The 20,699-nt window shown below is 42.4% G+C and overlaps 1 protein-coding gene across 1 annotated transcript in view; it reads right to left on the bottom strand.

Moving 5' to 3' along the window:
- The window catches only part of LOC309488647 (sodium/glucose cotransporter 1-like), a 43,631-nt gene extending 24,291 nt beyond the window's left edge, over window positions 1-19,340 (bottom strand). Inside the window, exons 1-3 of the mRNA XM_082156912.1 lie at window positions 19,092-19,340; window positions 10,620-10,691; window positions 702-806 (exon numbers count right to left, since the gene is read on the bottom strand). Coding sequence (XP_082013038.1) covers window positions 702-806; window positions 10,620-10,691; window positions 19,092-19,226 — 312 coding nt within the window. The 5' untranslated portion in view covers window positions 19,227-19,340. The remainder of the gene's footprint in view (window positions 1-701; window positions 807-10,619; window positions 10,692-19,091) is intronic.
- Window positions 19,341-20,699: the final 1,359 nt, after the last annotated feature.

Raw genomic sequence — 20,699 nt, 5'->3', positions numbered from 1 at the left:
GTTTTTGAATTTTATGGTTATCATTATGCAGAAGAGTGGCGACTGTGTTTGGTGTAGGGCTGTGGGCACTCAGTATACATTATACATGCAGTTAAGCCTCATTCGCAGACCCGCATAAGTAATATTCAATATTAATTTGTAAAAAGTGGTTTTAATTAAATTGAACACTAGTAGCTTCTATCATTGGAAATAACTGTAGAGTCAAATTAGCTAAAATTATAATGTTGGCGATTATGGGCAGGGCAAAAATTAAATGTAGTCAACCTGACAAAACTTTATCTAGCAGGAATGACTAAATGAATTTAAGTTTATACAACAAGATTACAACAAATCATTTAAAAAAAATTTATGTAATTCATTTTCGTGGAAAAGTTTTCCTTAATTGAATCAAGTTATTTTTTTGAGTGATAATAATAATGCATAGTATCCTTCTAATAAACATTTGTTTTTATTGTGTTGAAAGACAGTTATAAAATAATAATTAAAAATCAGTTCTGCATATCTGATATTTTTATTATTCCTTAATTATTTATAAAATATTATTTATAAAAATTGCAATAATATATATATATGCAAAATACTTATAAAACATTATTTTTTAATGATCCATATAGTCTTAAATAGTAGGCTAAAACATATTTCATGACACACATAATTATTAAATATCATAAATGTAATTATTAGGCTTTTTTTAAACATACTATCCACTCAAAGCCTCCAATGGCGATACCAGCAGCTGCTCCACTTCCTGCTAGTCCCACAAAATGCCCACTTCCAATATTACTTGCAAAGAGAGAGGCTCCAATCTGAAAAAAGTTTGAGATACTTTAGTTTTGCTTCATATTATATTTATTATCAAACAGACATTTGATATTCAGTGTGAGGGGTAAACCCAACAGAAATCCACATCTAAGTGATCTGCTTCCTTTTTGCATGTAAGAATGGTTACAAAAGTCATCAGCAAAGGATTGTGGGAACTGTATGTGAAGCGTCTTGCTTCAGAATATATTAACTCTGTCTACTGTTTCACTATAACTGGCAATACAATCACCATGGTGATAAGCTATAAAAACTGCTTCTTGTGCACAACCTGAGGTGTAACTCAACAATAACGATTGGAACAATGAACTTTGTAATAACAAATAAAACGCTTCAAACTTTCGTATAAAGTGATAACTTTATATCATGGACCAAAGCATGATTGCTCCATAAATACTGCATGAGAAAAGCATATCAGCTGTAATGAACTGTGGGTCGCATTGGGCATCATAGCATTATGGCCCCACAAAAGATTTCATTCACCCTATCATCATATCAAGGTTCTGAAATGGAGGGGCAGTTATAGGGTCATTATCATGCCATATCAGTAACAAAGTGAAACTAGAAGCTAAAGTTTGTGAACAAACTTTGATGTTGGCTTGATAAAGCCAGGTCCACAATGCGCGTATACTCTGCTTATTAAACACACAGGGACGCACAGCAGCACACAAACATGCCAAATATTTAAAATAAAAGGATTACAATGTAAAAGATTATTATTGTGTACATAAAGATATGGTGGAATCCGGCTTGTCCCGTAGATGGTCTGCTTGCACACTTTTACCTCGCGTACGAGCAGTTCAGTTTACGCTCTGGAGACGGCTTCGGTCTTTCCACTATCAAATTCCGTCATGTAAATAGCGAATCTGCCATGGCGCGAGCGCAACTGGCATTTAAAGGGAATGGGAGATGAGACTCTTAGTGGTTTAACGCACGTAAATCCCAAAACACACCCATTACTCATTTAGAGAATAGGGACAACCCTTTTAGGCCATTTTTCCCATCGTTAAACTAGCAAAAGTGGATTCGGACACGCCCTAAGTGAACTTGTGCCCATGCACTTAGATCTGTAGGAAACTCAGAAGCGAATACCAGGAGACTTGGTTGTATCTTCAGCAGGATTCTTTATTGAGAACACGAGCTGTCGTAGCTGCAGTCATCAAGTTCTAACTAAGGGAACTTTACATGGTATCTTATAGGCATTCAGTGGGCTGTCCTTAAAGGTGCTGACATTCTTTGAAAGTGTTTGATCTTACACAGCCTTAGAGGTGACCACTAAATCAAATCATCTAAAGACAATACACATTCAGTGGGCAGTCCTTAAAGGTACCGACCTTGCACACAGCCTTAGAGTTGACCCTTGAAACACATCATTTAAAGACAATAGAGACAATTACCCCCGACTGAAGATAATGGTACCCCCCAAATTGTATAAACATCACATGGTCACAACAACTAAGACTATGTAATCATTCACACATAGTTTGACTCTCAGTAGGAAGATCAAAGACTGACAAAACCCCTTCAATGGAAACTAAATTGAATCTAATCAGTAAATTGATGCCATCATATTCACCTTGAATGCCCAATACAGTGTGGTTCACCTTAGTTTTTCATGTGATGTTATGTAAGGAAATAGGATCAGCAGATCTTAAACATATTCTTAAATTTGTAATCCTACAGATCGTTATAACATTCTACTGACTATAAGTAACTTTGCAACTACATGTCAACTAACTCTCATTAGAGTTTTAGTAGACTGTAGAAGACTGTTATGTTATGGTTAGGTGTTAGGGTTTGGTCTAGTAGAATAAGTTGACATGTAGTTGCCAAGTTACAGTCAGTAGAATGTCTGTTGGCAGACCATCAAAATAAAGTGTTAGCAGATATTAAGCAGACAGTCAACTAATACTCTAATGACTGCTAGTGAACATGTAGTTGCAAAGTTACTTATAGTCAGGAGAATGTCTAAAGTGGACTATCGATATAAAGTGTTACTGGGCAAACTATTCCAGAGCTTTGGGGCATGGTGACATTCACAGATGTCTCCATGTTGTAGACAACAAATCTGTTTTCTCGTCACTACAAGCTAACATTTTGGAAGGAAAAGTCTAAATATAAATGGAATCACAACATAAAATGCATAATATTAAAGATGAATGAGAAACAGCGAGTGCTCTTTGCTATCGCGGCTATTTAACTGCAGCAAATGGGCAAATACTGGTCTTTCTGAGTTCACGAAACCATTCAGGCTCGGAGTCGGCACGGCAAGTACCACTGTATGTACACGGAGACATACCATAAATTATTGGACAGTTTCTGACTGCTAAAATAAACTTCTCATTCATCTTGCCTCGGTCGGACTCGGCACTGAAGAGTGACGGATCACACGCGCCCTACTGACTTCACACCTATTGGTTGTCGCTCCCGAAAGTCGCTCTTCATTTGCATAAAGTTGAACAGATCTCAACTTTGTCGCGTCGCTGGACACGCCCCATCCATTCGCCAACGGTCACTCTCGCATGTGTCGCCGGAAATCGCCCGCTCCCCATTGAAATGAATGGTATTGTGTCGCTTTGTCGCTTGTAGTGTGAACGGGGCTTATTGTGTTCCCGCTTTCATGTACCCATCAACAGGCGAGCTGCCGCATTCTGGACCATCTACAGTCTGGAGAGAGAGGCCTGACTAATACCTATATAGAGGCCATTACAATAATCCAGACGAGTTGAAATAAAAATATGAACAAGTCTTTGAAAGTCTTTAAAGGACAGGAAAGATTTCACCTTGGTGAGTTGTCTCAGTTGGAAAAAACTAGAAAATATATTTATTTATTTTTTCGCCGCTAGGGGTCGCTGACCTCTTACAATAACAAAGGCGTAGGTTGATGACGCAGTGATAAGAGGAATGATGGGACTTGCTGTCATGCTGATGGATCTAATAATGTTTATGGATGAGTGAATACATTGATGTTTTTTAACATGACTGTGGTATTGTCACATTCACCGTCTGTCTTCGTCCTGTTCACTACAGTTCCCAGAATCCTCCTTGCCTCCACACCTGAACTCACTCCCTCAATTACCCACCTGTTCATCAGTTCACCTCCTGTTAATAAACCTTTGTTATTTTGGTACTTCGCTTGGCTTGTCTCCTTCCTCAACCCGGACCTGACAGAATAACCGACCACATTATGAGCTGGGAGCTTTGGCTCGGGATAGCCGCGATCTGTTGCAATTCGTCATTCCAGCCGAGCCTGCACTTCACGCCAGTCCAGCCGCGCTTGCACTTCACGCCAGTCCAGCCGAGCCCGTACTTCACGCCAGATCTGCCGAAGCCAAGGCAGTTCGCCTCATGCCCGCCACGCCTGAGACTGAGAGCGTCATGCCCGCCGAGCCTGAGCCAGTTGTTGGCCCAGAGCAGCCAGATCCAGTTCGGAGTCCAGTTCGGAGTCCAGCCGAGCCCGCACTTCATGCCAGATCTGCCGAAGCCAAGGCAGTTCGCGTCGTGCCCGCCGAGCCTGAGACAGTTGTTGGCCCAGAGAGGCCAGATCCAGTTCCGAGTCCAGTTCCGAGTCCAGCCGAGCCCGCACTTCATGCCAGATCTGCCGAAGCCAAGGCAGTTCGTGTCATGCCCGCCGAGCCTGAGACAGTTGTTGGCCCAGAGAGGCCAGATCCAGTTCCGAGTCCAGCCGAGCCCGCACTTCACGTCAGATCTGCCGAAGCCAAGGCAGTTCGCGTCATGCCCGCCGAGCCTGAGACAGTTGTTGGCCCAGAGAGGCCAGATCCAGTTCCGAGTCCAGTTCCGAGTCCAGCCGAGCCCACACTTCACGCCAGATCTGCCGAAGCCAAGGCAGTTTGCGTCATGCCCGCCGAAGTCCTCTGGGGGGACCGTGGAGGCCTTACCGACACGGTTCCCAATGCCGTCCTGGCCACCTGAAGGGTCCTCACCGCCATGGCCACCCGAAGGGTCCTCACCGCCATGGTCACCCGAAGGGTCCTCACCGCCATGGTCACCTGAAGGGTCCTCACCGCTATGGTCACCTGAAGGGTCTTCACCGCCATGCCCGCCCGAAAGGTCTTCTCCGCCATGGCCGCCCGAAGGGTCCTTCACCACCATGGCGGCGATACCATCCTGGAGTCTCCTGTCTGTCATCTCTCTGTTCACCCTTCGGTCACAGACTCCAGGATGCCCACCCCCCCTCCCGTGTTCTGCCTTCTACGGCGCGGGTCGCGCCTAGCGGGAGGGGGGAGTAATGTCACATTCACCATCTGTCTTCGTCCTGTTCACTACAGTTCCCAGAATCCTCCTTGCCTCCAGACCTGAACTCACTCCCTCAATTACCCACCTGTTCATCATTATCATCATCTGCATCACCTGTCTTGTGTTCATCTGTGTGTGTATATAAGTTCCTGGTCTTCACTTGTCTTTTGTCGGTTATTGTTTGTGCACCAGCACACAGTTTCTTGTTTGTTTTTAGTTACCTCCCGTTAATAAACCTTTGTTATTTTGGTACTTCGCTTGGCTTGTCTCCTTCCTCAACCCGGACCTGACAGGTATGAAGCAGGGCACGATTGCTAAAGAGAGACAGATATCAGCGCCACACGCGAGTCCCGTGGATATAAAGGAATAAGGACATTTCATTCTACACAGAATGAAATGTCTGTGTAGATAGTTACATAGTTTTAACGGTATGTAACCATTGTATAACGACATAAAATATTACTTCAAAATCACCTACATGAATTAATTTGTAACCAGGGAAACAAACAGGCAGTGAATGGAGGAACCAATTAACAAACTATCAGCAAACACTAGAACAGAACAGAAAAGCTAAATCAAACAATACACAACGTGAAATCAGACTCTGACAAAAATATTATTTTAGAATTAATTTTGAAATTATTATTATTATTATTTTAAATTATTATTGTTCCTAGTTCAATAAGGTACTCTTGTAAGAAAGTAGCAGTGGCTGGGACAGATTTTAAGTATCACCTCTGGTTTAAAAAAATGCAATCTATTCCTGTTTAAATTAAATAAGCCTGCTCCCGCATAGATTTGAGCTTATGGACCTGTTGCTATGACAGCAACTCTGGGATGATCTTCGAAGAACCCAACAATCCTGGATCATGTCAAATTGTCAACAATAAAATCCAGATAACTGAGTAATTATGAAGAATGGTCCCCTGGACTATGGAGTCCTGAACTAAAATAAACAAGATTAATTTAAAACCAACTGTGCTAATCTGAATTAGCATGACAGAGGTTGCCTATAAAACATGGAATGAAACAAGAAAATCTTAAAATTGCATGGAACTGAGAAGCAAATCCAAGGAAAACAATGGCAGCAGAAAAAGACTGCAATAAAAAACCTACAAGAGAAAATTATTTTAAAGCAAGCTAAATAAACTGCATATATCAGCCGTGTATGTGTGTGTAGAATTATTGGTACCCTGATAAATATGTTCAAAGAAGGCTGGGAAAATAAATCTGTATTGTTTATCCTTTTGATCTTTAGATAAAAAATCTAATACACATCATCATAATACACAATTGCCTTCCGAGTCTGTCTGGTAGAAATAGTGTGAAAATTTTAATTTCAACCATCAGGGCAATAATCAGGAAGTTAACAGGAAATGTTACGAAGAGGATGTGTTTGTCTATATTGTCTATATTGTCTTAATGTAAGGCAAGGAGGATAGTTTGAGTGGCCAAAGACTCCAAGGATCACATCTGGAGAATTGTTGTCTTTGGGTCAGAAAAAAAAAAATGTCTCACTCAAGATGGAGTTTGGTGCACACATGGATAAAAAAGTACCCTATTTGTAGCTACAATTACATTTACTGCTGGATCTTTAAAGTTGTTGGCCTATTTTCTGCCGGAGGTCCTGGACATCTTGTTCAGATAAATGGCATCATAGAATCAAATAGCAACAGATAAAAAAAAAAAAAAAATTCTAAACCTGACTGCATCTGCTACAAGTATTATAATGGGAATTGTTTTGAACATCCAGCAGGACAGTGATCCAAAACAAACATCAAAATCAACAACAACAAAATGGGTTACTGAGCACAAAATTAAAGGGATACTTCAGGATTTAGCATTAAGCTTTGTATCAGTAGAAAACCTGTAGTATTTTCGAATTACCGTGCTTTCCACCCTCATATCCCCCTGAGACGAGAGATTTATGTATTTTTTGTCTGGAAAAAATCCTCCGATGACGCAAAAATCGTCATTTTGCGTCATCGGAGGATTTTCTGGCCAGAGGCTAAAGACTACAGCCAGTAGGAGGGGCTGTCCCGCATGTTTTCAACCCACCTATAGAGGGTGGGATCTCACTCACAGAATGTACACAGTGTCAGCCGTCTTTCTTTGGAAGCTAAGCTAGCAGGCTCTTGTTCTGTGGAGAAAGCTGAGTAGTAGGGGTTACCATCCTCTTTTTCCCGGACATGTCCGGCCGTCGAGATCATCCAAAATGTCCGCGTTTCGGCTTTTGCTTTCTGCAGTCGCCATTCATTGTTTACATGCACACCTTTTGTTTCAATCTAACTGAATTCATTCTGATTGGTGAATCTGAATGTAGTGTTTACATCAACGCTAAACAAGTGATCGGTCGATGTGCGTTTTAACATTGCTAAGAAAATTCCCGCTCCTCCGTGAGAGATACGAGACCTGTGCGTCTCAGTGATGACGCCACCGGCCTCGCGCTGTTCTCCCGCTGCCCTAGCCTCGTCCTGCTCACCACAGTAAACATGATGAATGGCGACTATAGAACGCAAAAGCCGAATCCCGGACATTTTGGGCGATCTCGAAATACCGGGCAAACTCGTCACGGAGACTCACTATAGCCTAGCCTTGTTGTTTTCAACTGCGCTCTCTAACCGGTAGGCATGGCTTGGGAGTGGCCTCCTAGGGCAGCGAAGCAAGTGCATTCTGGGAGTTGTTGTCTTTCATCCAAATAAGCCAAAAATACATTTTCTGGCTTTTCTCAGTCTAGAAAGCTCCAAATTCAAAAATTTCTTCACATTTCTTCTACATAAATGACCTATTTTAAATACACATTCATCTTTCCAGAGGTGAAGTATCCCTTTAAGGTTCTGCCATGGCCATTTCCAATCCCATGACCTGAGCCCTATTGAAAACTTAAGAGGAAAGTGTATAAACATGGACATGGGAAACTGAAGGATCTGGAAAGATTCTGTATGGAGTGCTCTCTGATGTCTAGTCAGATGTTCTCCAAACTAATCAGGAATTATAGAAGAAGATTCAGGGCCCTATCTTGCACCCAGTGCAAGTGACTTTGTACACCGATGCATGTATCATTCCTATTTTGCACCCGCGCAAAGCGGACTTTTCCCTCCACAGAAGCACGTCGGTAAGTTAGGAAATACACTTGCGCTCCTGGGGGCGGTTCAGCGCAAAGAGGAGGCGTGTTCCGGCGCAAACGTTCCTTCATGCTATTTTGCAGGTTTAGAAAACAATTGCGCCACTAACCAGGAAAAAATTGTTTAAAGTCAGTGGCGCGTTGCGCATGTTATTCATATGCTATTTTAAAGGAGTCATGACCTGTAATTTTCACTTTTCCACGAGAAAAAATGTATGTTATGATTGCCTAACGATTATACACTGGCCGGGAAGCCGATATTTAAAAGTGAAGCGTTTGTTTACCCCTGGGTTCGTCAACCAGCCCACGTGCACGCGCACTCAAATACGTGATGTTAATTTCTGCGCCGACTTGACGTCAAGTCGGCGCAGGATATACCATATATGGACACCGCAGACCTATGCTGCAGGAAGCCCGCCCTGCCCCTCTCCTCCTTATATTCAGTCGAGCGCCGTCATTACTGAATTCCGATTCGAAGTACGCACTCAACCGTGAAAGATGCAGAAACGTGGTGCACACGTGAGTTGCTCTGTTGTTGACTGCCAGAATCAACATGGAAATGTTTTTTCTCTCCGAAGAACGGACCAAGCTATCAGGGACCAGTGGATTAAATTCATTTGTAATGATGCGGTTCCTATAACCCTTCCCACTGGCTTAGGTGTCTGTGCTAAACATTTTACAAAAATTGCGTTGCAATGATAAGATCTTTATTCACGCGATCAACAGACTGTCTGTCATCTGCTCAGTCAGTGCTCATCATGCTGCAACCTTTCATGTGATGGAATAGATTTAAATATAATGCTTTAAACGATACTTTTCACGATTTGTTAATCTCGATAGCTGTAATAGTAAAAACGTAGTAAAAGTTTTCGAGAGAGTTCATGTAATACTAGCTTTTTCATATGCAAGCATGTCAGCCAATCACAGCAGTGGGCATTTGCACTGCAGTCTCACAGCAGACACGCCCCTTAAAACAGAGCGTTCAAATCTGAGGCTGAAATCAGGCTTGGAAAAATGGCTTTTATTTATAAATTATGACAATTTTTGATGTAAAAATCATACTAACATTATAAGGGCACCCCAGGCAACATTATAAAATAATAAAACAATCCAGTTCATGACTCCTTTAAGGGCGCATGCTTGGCCATAATCAATGTAGCGTGTGCACAACGCGCACTTTGATTCTCTCATCTACACAGAAGCAGCAGTTTTCATTTTTGCAAATCATACATTATTACGATGATAGATAGATAGATAGATAGATAGATAGATAGATAGACAATTTATTATAAAAGCATACATCTAGCTTACACATTTACCCAAATTATCATACGCCTGTTTAACCGAAGTTAATTTGGGTGGGTTTCTCCATTTCAATGTAACTTCTCTCTCTTTTACGGCCGTGACGAGAGCGTTGCTCTCCTTGGCTGTGAACCGCTCCTGGTGCGCGCCTGGCAAATCCGCCGTTACAATAGCAATCCGCTATGGAAAAAGCGCGTCTGCTCTTAAAGGGAATGTGAGATGACGCTCTGATTGGTTTATTTCACGTTACGCCCAAACCACACCTATGAATAATGAAGCTACTTCAGACCAACCCATTTTAGATTTGCGCCTGGCGCAAGAGTCATTTATCCCGCCGGGAAAATAGCAACAGCGCCGAGACCCGCCCACAAAGTTACTTGCGCTTTGCGCTTGATACTTGCGTTTCAGATCGTTAAAATAGGGCCCTCAGAGTTGTTATCTTGGCAAAAGGAGGTTAAAAATAGTATTGAATAAAATGGTGCCAGTCATTTTGGTCAATGTGTATAAGAGTTTATAACTGTATCATAAATATTTCATAATGAGATTTTGAAAGGTCAATGAAAGGTTATGTTTTTGTAAATGTTTTGTTCATATTTGACTAGGGTGCCAATAATTCTGACCACAACTGTATGTATCCATGTAATACATGTGTCTTCTTTGAAACATAACGTTAATCTGAAGTTAAACCTGCCTCTGTATAATTTAAGCCTCAATTTAGTCCTGGAGAAGCTCTAGTCTTCCTCCAGAAAATCAGCTAATTAAACTCTGGATTATACTAAGTCAGAGAAAATCAGATTTCTGTTAATCTGGTTTAGAGGGCCATTTTAGTCTAGGACTAGGCTTAATCTCTGGCCAGGAAACCGCCCCAATAAGTTTAAGTAGTAAATAACAGTATGTTGACTTTCTTCTCAAGACAACAAAATAAGTTTAAATAGTATAACAGTATGCTGGCTTTCTCAAGCCAGCTCTTACTTTTATGGCAGTTTCAGCCTTGAGTAGCACATTACGACAATCCACCACATTTTGCACACTGATTGATCGCTATTGATGTAGTAAATGATCAGGCATTGTCATTTTGTTTATGTCCATCACATCTGGTCCAGGTCCATTTCCTTACCGGCCACCACACCATACTTCTGCCAGCCAGGAAAAAGCCTCCTACTGTGGATCGATTTGTCCGTACCATTGCCTTAGAAAAAAAAGAAAAAAAAGAATTCAGTTCAGCATATGAAGAGTTCCAGAAACTAAACATTTTAGACAAAATCACATTTGACTTTATATGGTGTCATACCTGCAGACACATTTCACAATAACATATCATATTTGTAGTCTTAAAGTGTTGATGGATTGGCATTCAATGGCCTTGTTAAAAAAATGATGCCAGTAATACAATGCCCTTAATTAAGATACATTAAGACTGTACCAAAAATTCATGAGTTGATTTGAGAATATTGTAATGTACTGTATGACATTTTTTTATAATTTATTAATAATTAAAAAATATATATTTTTAGTGTTAAATAGATAGAAGTATCTGTCACGTCTTGTTTTGCTTCATGTAAGTCATGTGATTCCCTGTGTTAGTCATGTGATCCTGCCATGTGTTGCCCATGTGATTGTGTCATGTTGTCAATGGTTCATTGTGCACAGGTGTCCCTTGTCTTGTCATTAGTCTTGTGTGTATTTAAGCCCTCATGTTTGCCACGTGTCCTTATCAAGTATTGTTCATGTTGTCAGGACTTGAGTTTGATCATTGCCCTTCCTTCTTTGTCTCTTGGTTATGTTTCCCTGTATATTTCCACAGCACCACAGCTGTGCTGCATTTGTAATCAGCGCTACTGTGCACCTATCTCTCACCTGTTTCTTAATTTCCCCGCACTTTGTTTCCTGGGCAACCACAGCTGCGCAGCATTGTAATTAGTGCTCTTGCACACCTCTATCACCGGATTCCCCTTTTGTTTGATTTCTCACACCATTTAGATCCCTTCTCTATCTGCCTTCTCTGCCAGAGTGTTTTGACTGTTTTTCTGTCACTCTCCAGCCTCTCAAATATTGTTATATTTTTCCTTGTCAAGTTCTTTGATCCTGTTTTGTTTCTCCTAGTCCTATCTAGGCCTGCAGCTCAGTTTTCCCCAACCCTTTTGGATTTGCCTCTGTTATTGGACCTTTGCCTGTACCTGGATTATTCTAATTCTCTAAGGCGGTCCATTTCATTCCCCTTCCCAAACTCCCTTCTGCCAGGGAGACGGCTCAGGTGGTCGTGGACCACGTCTTCCGGATTCATGGTCTTCCGGAGGACGTGGTCTCCGACAGGGGTCCCCAGTTTGTCTCTCACTTTTGGAGGGAGTTCTGTGGGCAGATTGGTGCTACTGCTAGTCTGTCATCGAGATTACATCCACAGACCAATGGTCAGACAGAGCGAGCGAACCAAGATCTTGGGTGGATTCTCCGGTGTCTTGCTTCCCACAATCCTTCGTCCGGGAGCCAGCAGCTCACCTGGGCTGAATACGCCCATAATTCCTTGCCGGTATCGTCTACTGGGTTATCTCCTTTCTTATGCTGTCTTGGTTATCAACCCCCTCTATTTCCCTCGCAGGGACCCGAAGCTGCAGTTCCCTCAGTTCAGGCATTCTTTGATCGGTGCCGGCGGGCCAGGGAGGCACTGCTGCGAACCGGGTAATGCACCAAGAGATTGGCGGATCGTCGTCGGGCTGAAGCACCTAAATACATCTGTGGGCAAAGGGTGTGGCTCTCCACCAGGGACCTGCCTCTTAGGGTGCCATCTAGGAAGTTGGCACTGCGGTTCATCGGGCCATACCCTATTGTCAAGGTGATCAGTCCGGTAACGGTCCGGCTTCGGCTCCCGCAACCTTTTCACCATGTTCACCCTGTCTTCCATGTCTCCTGCATCAAGCCTTTTATTCGTTCCTCTGTTTACCCCTCTACCTCTGTGTAGAAGAGTGGCCTTTTATTGTGGCCAGCCTAAGGCACACCTGTGCAATAATCATGCTGTCTAATCAGCATCTTGATATGCCACACATGTGAGGTGGATGGATTATCTCGGCAAAGGAGAAGTGCTCACTAACACAGATTTAGACAGATTTGTGAACAAAATTTGAGAGAAATAGGCCTTTTGTGTACATAGAAAAAGTCTTAGATCTTTGAGTTCAGCTCATGAAAAATGGGTCAGGCTGAAAGCTACTGCAGTGCCATCTATCCAAATCCTGTATGCAAGCCAGTCATTCCCAGCTGCTGTGGCCACCAGAAACATTTCTCAACAGTCAGCCCCATGTCATATGACACAAACTACGACTAATGCCACATATGGTACGACTCCGCCATACTTTGATGTCTCACATTTACCTGCATCACATTATCCAGCATACCAGATTTTCATCCTTCCTATCAGCTTACCTCATCATTGCCACGTACTGTTACATCAGTGAAGCTGCCTCTAGCTACAACAGCCTGCACAACTTGTGTGCCACCTGTCTATCAGTTACAGACTGATGTGCCATGCCATGCACATCTGCAGTCATTCACCATGCCAGACCCTAATTGACCCTCATCATCGTTCCCAGGGTATTATGTCACTCAGCCATAATAGGAAAGACCTGGTATGACTCTCCAGCGATGTACCCGCCACCACCTCCAGCTCCTGTTTATCAGCCAATACCTGCAGCACTTCCACTCCAGCCAGTTCAAATCATAAAATTACCGAAGCTTGTGAATGATAGTGAGAGAGAGTTGAGCATATCTGACTTCCCCTAGCTCCACAGGACGTGTTTACCTGAAAGTCGTCCCAGTACTGCTGTGGAAAGGCAAGAGTTCTGTACCAACATATGTTATCCTGGATGATGGAGCCCAACGGAGTATTGTTCTTCCAGCAGCAGTTCAGCAGCTAGGACTTGCGGGTAGGGAAGAGATTATGGCCCTTTGCACCATCCGACACGATGTCACAGATTTGAAGGGACAGACAACTGATCTGCTGCTTTCCACACAGTCAAAATGAGAAGTACAGTCTCACAAATGTGTTTACTGCTCCTCTCCTTACGTTAACTGAGCAAACTTATCCCATTAGGAGGCTTCAGGGATGCTATTACCTATTACTATTACTCAGAGGGATTCATCTTCCATCCTTTGATAAGGTACAGCCCCTTCTCCTAATTGGGTCTGACTACCCAAACCTGATCACAGCTAAGGAGCCGATCAGACTAGGACCAGCTGGTGGACCGGCAGCTGTACGTACACAGCCTGGTTGGGTTCTTCAGGGACCAGATGGACTTCTCCCACATCAGGTACCGTCATCACAATGCTTATTCACTTCCCTCACCCCAATTCGACATCCTGTCTACCAACATTTTGAGCGACTGTGGCAACTGGACGTCAATATGCTGGAGACCAGAACACAACGTGTAGAAGTTAATGGCATCTGGCGTTACGCTACTTCACTCCTTCATGCACGGGATGGCCCACCTTTGAGAGGAACCAAGGAGTCAGTCTTGTCCCGCCTCAGGAACACTGAGAAGCATCTCAGCAAAGACACAGAGAAAGCTCAGGTATATGAAGCTGAAATACAGAAACTCCTCGATTCAGGGTATGTTGTTAAGGTACCACCAGAGAATCTGCAGCCCAATGAGGAGTCATGGTTCATACCACACCAACTTGTACACCACAATGGCAAAGACCGGCTGGTTTTTAACTGCTCCTTCGTGCATCTGGGTTAATCAGCAGCTGCTTCCTGGTCCCAGCCTTGGTGCCTCATTATTGGGAGTTCTCCTTCAGTTTAGGCAGTATCCGGTTGCCATTAGTGGTGATATACGCGGCATGTTTCACCAGCTGAGACTCTTACCCAAAGACAAACCCCTGCTGAGGTTTATTTGGAGGAACATGCATAGGGAGGATCTGCCTGACATCTATGAGGGGCAAGTCTTGCCTTTTGGGACGACCTGCAGTCTCTGCTGTGCTACCTTTGATCTACAGACACATGTTCAGAGCCAGCAGCCCGGAAATGAAGAAGTACTGCAGTCTATAGAGCGAAGCTTTTATGTAGACAATTGTCTACAAAGTCTTCCCACTTCTATGGAAGCTAAGCAATTGATCGACAAGATGAGACCTCTTCTAGCCTCAGAGGGCTTCTAATGTACCTTCAGTCGTTCAGCATTTACCATCACGGGTTCGTTCAGAGAGCATTGAACTGTGGTTGCAACAGTATAATTTGGACCCTTTGGAACCAGCTTTGGCTTTGATGTGGCGCTGTCTAGAGGACCAACTGGGCTACCGGCATCATGCCATGGTAGAGCACCCTCCATCAATGAGACACATTTACAAGGTCTTGACATCACAATATGACCCCCTACGGTTTATCATTCCCTTTACCACACGGGTCAAGATTCTTGTCCAGAAGCTTTGGGCTAAACCAAGGAAATGGGATGATCTGAACCTTCCCACAGACTTGCTAGAGAAGTGGAAAATATGGGAGGAGGAGTTGCCTGACCTCGGCAAGATCAAGGTTAACAGATGCTACATCCCTTCCAACTTTGATGTGGAGACATCAAAATTTAGCTTGCATGTGTTTGGTGATGCATCAGAGGTGGCCTATGGATCAGTTGCTTACCTCCTTGTTGAGCAGCATGGAGAGATTCATACCTCCTTTGTCATGGCCCGCTCTAGGGTAGCCCCCAAACTGTCAATCCCACGTCTCGAACTGTGCCCAGCTTGCCAATTTCCTCAGCCAGTAACTGACTATCCTCATAGAGGAAGTGACATTATGGACTTACTCTACTACTGTCCTGACTTGGATACAGTCCGAGGCTTGTAGGTATAAAGTTTTCGTTGGGACAAGAGTTGCAGAAATCCAAGAGTTGACAGAGCTTCACTCATGGAGGTATGTGGATTCCCCCAATAACCTGGCGGATGATATTACTAGGGGGAAGACACTTACATAGCTGGCGAACCCAGGCAGCTGGAGTCAGGGTCCAAAAATTCCTTCGTGACCACAAGATCACTGGCCAGTCACGCCCTTGATGGAGGCCCAAGATGACATATCAGAGATGAAGAAAGTTGTCTTTTGTGGTCTAGTTGTGAATGATCAAGGTTCTGGCATTCTTGGTGCATCCCAGTACACTTCCTGGAAGGACTTGATTGATGCTGCTTACCAGTTTCTTCACGGGGTGGCTACCCAAGACATGAGCATGCAACACCCTGATTACCGGAGTGCGGAAACACTCATATTGAGTCGATGCTTAACTTAAGGCCTTGAAGGCAGCGAAACCTGTGACTGCATCCAGCCTTCTGAACACATTTGCACCAGAGTTGCACCAGAAGTGGAGAGCCAAGCCGACTGTGCCTATCATGGCTGACTTACCTTTAGCTCGCCTACGACTGTACCAACCGTCTTTTTCTCAACTGGAGTTGACTGCTTTGGGCCCTTCATTGTGAAGATTGGCCGTTGCACTAGCGATGGGCCGTCACAAAAGTGATGGGGAGTCATCTTCAAGTGTTTGACGACCAGATGCATTCACCTTGACTTCCTCAACAGCATTGATACGGATGCATTTTTGTTGGCACTTAGACGCATTATAGCCCGCAGAGGAACGCCATCTGAAATCCTCTCGGATCAGGGGACCAATTTCCGAAGAGCTGAGACCGAGCTAAGGGAAGCCTTCAAAGTAATGGAACCTAAACTGCAAGAGTTGTTGGCTAGTCATCAGATCAACTTTAAAATTAATCCTTCACCTACTTTGGGGGCGCATGGGAAGGGGAGATTAGATCTGTAAAGTCTGCCCTGCGGGTAGTTATCGGGAGCCAGTCGGTTCCAGAGGAAGTTCTACGTACAGTACTGATTGAAGTAGAGGATCCTCAACAGCAAGCCACTGGGATACGTCTCATCCGATGTTGCAGACATAGACCCGGTTACCCCTAACATGCTGCTTATGGGGCGGCGAGATGCCTCACTTCCCCAGGTGATCACTTGTGGATTGTGGATCACTTCTGGTCATACTACATTCGACATTACCGACAAACTTGTCAGACTTCCAGCACTTCCGGGTGGAGGTGACACCGACTCCAAGGACTAGGGAGTTTATCTTTACACATATTAGCTATGCTAATCTGGGGGCGACTATTCTAAATGACCTATATAAGAGTATACGAGAAGGACTTTTATTATGAAACGTTTTTACTGTGTACGGTGCTGGTTAATGTTAGTTTTCGCTTTTCCGTTATGGTTTACTTTCACTTTCACCAGCCGTTTGCTCCGCCATTTCCTCAGGTGTTAATGTGTGTGATTGAATGTAAGTTTATTTATTTATACACAGTTATAAGTGATGTATGTTTGTTACATTGTTGTATTCAAATATTCATCTAGTGCAACCGAACTTTACATTGTGCACAACATATTAATATTAGTTGTATACAGTGATTCACTTGTATATGGTCGCAGCTGTTAATCCCATGTGACGTTGGTTTATATATAAATAACGTGTCAGTAGTGAGTTGCTGTTTATGTTTTTGTAACTCAAAGTTGTTAGATATACACTGATGTATCTTTTTATTCTGTTTATTCCAGAAAAAACACATTCAATACCTTGTACATATAATAAAAAAAAACTCAGTACAGCTGGATGATGCCAATGCATGGGAACATTCAAATATATGAAGAGTTTAACAGTTCCCTGTCTGCTGTCACGCTTCTTACCGGAGCCCCGTAGTGGATGAGCATTCACCTACCTATATTAAAACCCTACAGTACGCAACAGCATTTTCGCTGATCCATGTGAATGGGGATCATTTGACAATGGTGTCATCTGTACGCAGAAAACTCAAAGGAAAAACTGTGTGTAAACGTTAACGTACCCTAAGTCATGTTTATTGTTTGTATTTCTGCTTGATTCAGTTTCCTTGTTCGAATTTGTCATTGCGTCTACCTTGTTAAAGGGATACTTCAGGATTTAGCATTAAGCTTTGTATTAGTAGAAAACCTGTAGTATTTTCGAATTACCGTGCTTTCCACCCTCACATCCCCCTGAGACGAGAGATTTATGTATTTTTTGTCTGGAAAAAATCCTCCGATGACGCAAAAATCGTCATTTTGCGTCATCTGAGGATTTTTTGGCCAGAGGATAAAGACTACAGCCAGTAGGAGGAGCTCGTTCCACATGTTTTCAACCCGCCCATAGAGGGTGGGATCTCACTCACAGAATGTACACATAGTGTCTGCCTTTTTTTTGTGGAAGCTAAGCTAGCAGGCTCTTGTTCTGTGGAGAAAGCTGAGTAGTAGGGGTTACCATCCTCATCCTCTCATTGTTTACATGCACACCTTTTGTTTCAATCTAACTGAATTCATTCCGATTGGTGAATCTGAATGTAGTGTTTACATGAACGCTGAACAAGTGATCGGTTGATGTGCGTTTTAACATTGCTAAGAAAATCCCCGCTCCTCCGTGAGAGACACGTGACCGGTGCATCTCAGTAATCACGCCACCGGACTCGCGCCGTTCTCCTGCGCCCCCTCAGACTCATCACGGAGACTCACTAGTAGCCTAGCCTTGTTGTTTTAAACTGCGCTCTCTTACCGGTAGGCGTCGCTTGGGAGTGAAGCAAGTGCATTCTGGGAGTTGTTGTCTTTCATCCACATAAGCCAAAAATACATTTTCTGGCTTTTCTCAGTCTAGAAAGCTCCAAATTCAAAAATAAAGCTCCAAATTCAAAAATAATTTCACATTTCTTCTACATAAATGACCAATTTTAAATACACATTCATCTTTCCAGAGGTGAAGTATCCCTTTAATTAGTTCTGTTCTCCTCTGTTCCCTGCCGTTTAGTTTCTATGGTTACAGATTGATTAAAGTCCTCAGTTCAGGTGTGTATTGTTGAGTTATCTCATTTAGTCTCTATAAATTCTCTTATGCCGAGTTCACACTGCACGATTTTCAAAGTAGTCGGATCAATGTTCTTTTCACACTGCACGACTATCTGAGTAACAATCAGTTGCTGGTGTGTGCACACCTAATTCTATCGCGTCTTTGATAATTCTCACTGCGTGATTGTCACTCACGTGAACAATTTGCCTATGATTTCGGGCATTTGTCGGTGATCTCACAAAACCTGTCTGCGAACGAAAATAGGGCCTAAAATAGTTCAGTGTGAACTCGCCATTAGTTGCTCCTCTTTATTTGCCTGGTGTTAGTCTAAGTTAGCTGTACAAAGTGGTTACCTATTATTCTCCTGTGTTACCTGCATTTTCCTTGTGGATTATAATAAAGAGTATTTTGTTTGGACTCCTAGTCTTCGAGCGATTCCTTACAAGCACAGTGCATGATGAGAATAGAACTAATTAACAAGCTAGAAGAAATGACAAGCTAGAACATGACAAGGAAATTGATACAAACAGATATACAAACAATAACTAAAACAAACTCAGAATTTGACTATTATATTATATTATACATTATATTATAATTTTTTTTCAAAATCAGCCAGAATCATCATTCTTTCTTCAGACTTATCTCACATAGACCTTGTAGATTTAAACAAGGTCAACAAGTCAATGGAAAATGTTGGTGGATGTAAACTGCTGGCCACTTACCCATACTCCCACAGCCAGAACCACCAAAAAATATATAACAATCACTGAGATGTCCGCTGGATTGTTAATATGAATTGTGACATTTCTTCTGTTCTCATTGCGGAGATAAGAGAATCCAAAATAATCTTCCCCCATTTTGATGATGTTTGCAGGGCAAGTGGAGCACCACACTGCGTCCCTCTCTGACACGATGGTAAAGAGACCTGATTAAAACGTTCACCTGCAGGTGTGTGACCGTGTGTGTGCACGCTTTCACTTATACGTGTGCGTCTACAGATGGGTGTGACCTCCTCAGAGTTAATTATAAAAGTGTGTTTGTGACTTACAGCTGTCAAAATCTGAGATTGAGAATCATTAATGATCAACTTATATAGTGGGAAGTGTGAGACTGGGTTCCTGTCAAGTGTAAAAGCACATTTCATCAACCACATCACCTGCATCTTAATTAATGCTCATTGATTCAGCTAAAGATCAACTACTGCAATTTATGGTCCAGACATTAGTCTACACACTGTAACACTGGTTATAAGGACACCCTGATGTGCAAAGTGGCATTGCAGCTTGAAGACAAAAGAAAGTGAAAATGGCTGATGAAACAAAACAAAATTTTGCATACTGGACTCCAACACTACAGATGGATCGCGAAGCAAAGAGGACACGGAGACCGACAGACTAGGTTACTTATAATATATAAAAAATCTCAGCTCTCAGATTCCGTCAATTTTATTACGAAATTCAAACAATAAATACCGTTTTGGCACTTGTAAATGTGATTGACAGATCCCTAGCGGCACGTGAACCGATCACTAGCTAATAGTATAGTCTCTACTAGCTAATAGTAAATAAACACAAACACTGTTGAAAGATACAGTACAACTTACAAAATGTATATTCCTCATTCATAATATCGATCAATCAGTGTTTTTCATCCTCATAAAGGGGTCAATAAAACAGCTGGAGAACAATGATGTCACATTTACCTAACATAATATAGGCTATAGCACTTTAGTTGGCTAGAAAAAAAGAGCTACAGAGAGTATTTTGCTAAATATGTACATATTTATTATATTTTTACTTATATCATTAAATAAAGTTGTTATTTTAATAAAAAATGCATTATATTTAATTTGAGTTATTTTCAACCTTAAATAATATTACCAGCTGATAGGGCTCTCTGTATGTTTACAGCATTAGGTGAGATTTTGTTTTCTTGAGAAAAATTAAGGCCTATTTGTGTACCTAATATTTATCCAAATGAGTCAATATTAAATCAAATCTCAAGAATTGAATTGAATTGAAATCGTGAAATTTGTGTCAAGCAATAAAAAAAAGAAATTGTACCATGTAAACATTGTAACATGTTGTCACTAAACCTAATAAAATTCAGTTTAGTTACTAAAATGTTTAGACAATCACAATACACTTATTGTGATGCAAGAATTATATATATATTTTTAGATCCCCCGATCGCATATCTAATATCAGTTGCATCAGTTGTGTCGCTTCACTGCCATTCATTTATCCTATCCCGTGGCCTCATGGGACAGTAAAGTGTTCATTGGATGTGCACTTCAGAATCTCGCCAGAAGTAGTCAGTCATCCAGGTAC

This window comes from Leuciscus leuciscus, assembly GCF_965113295.1.
Source record: "Leuciscus leuciscus genome assembly, chromosome: 24".
In the NCBI taxonomy this organism is placed as follows: domain Eukaryota; kingdom Metazoa; phylum Chordata; class Actinopteri; order Cypriniformes; family Leuciscidae; genus Leuciscus; species Leuciscus leuciscus.
The sequence above is the reverse complement of the archived record's forward strand: the minus strand, read 5'-3'. Positions and strand labels throughout refer to the sequence as shown.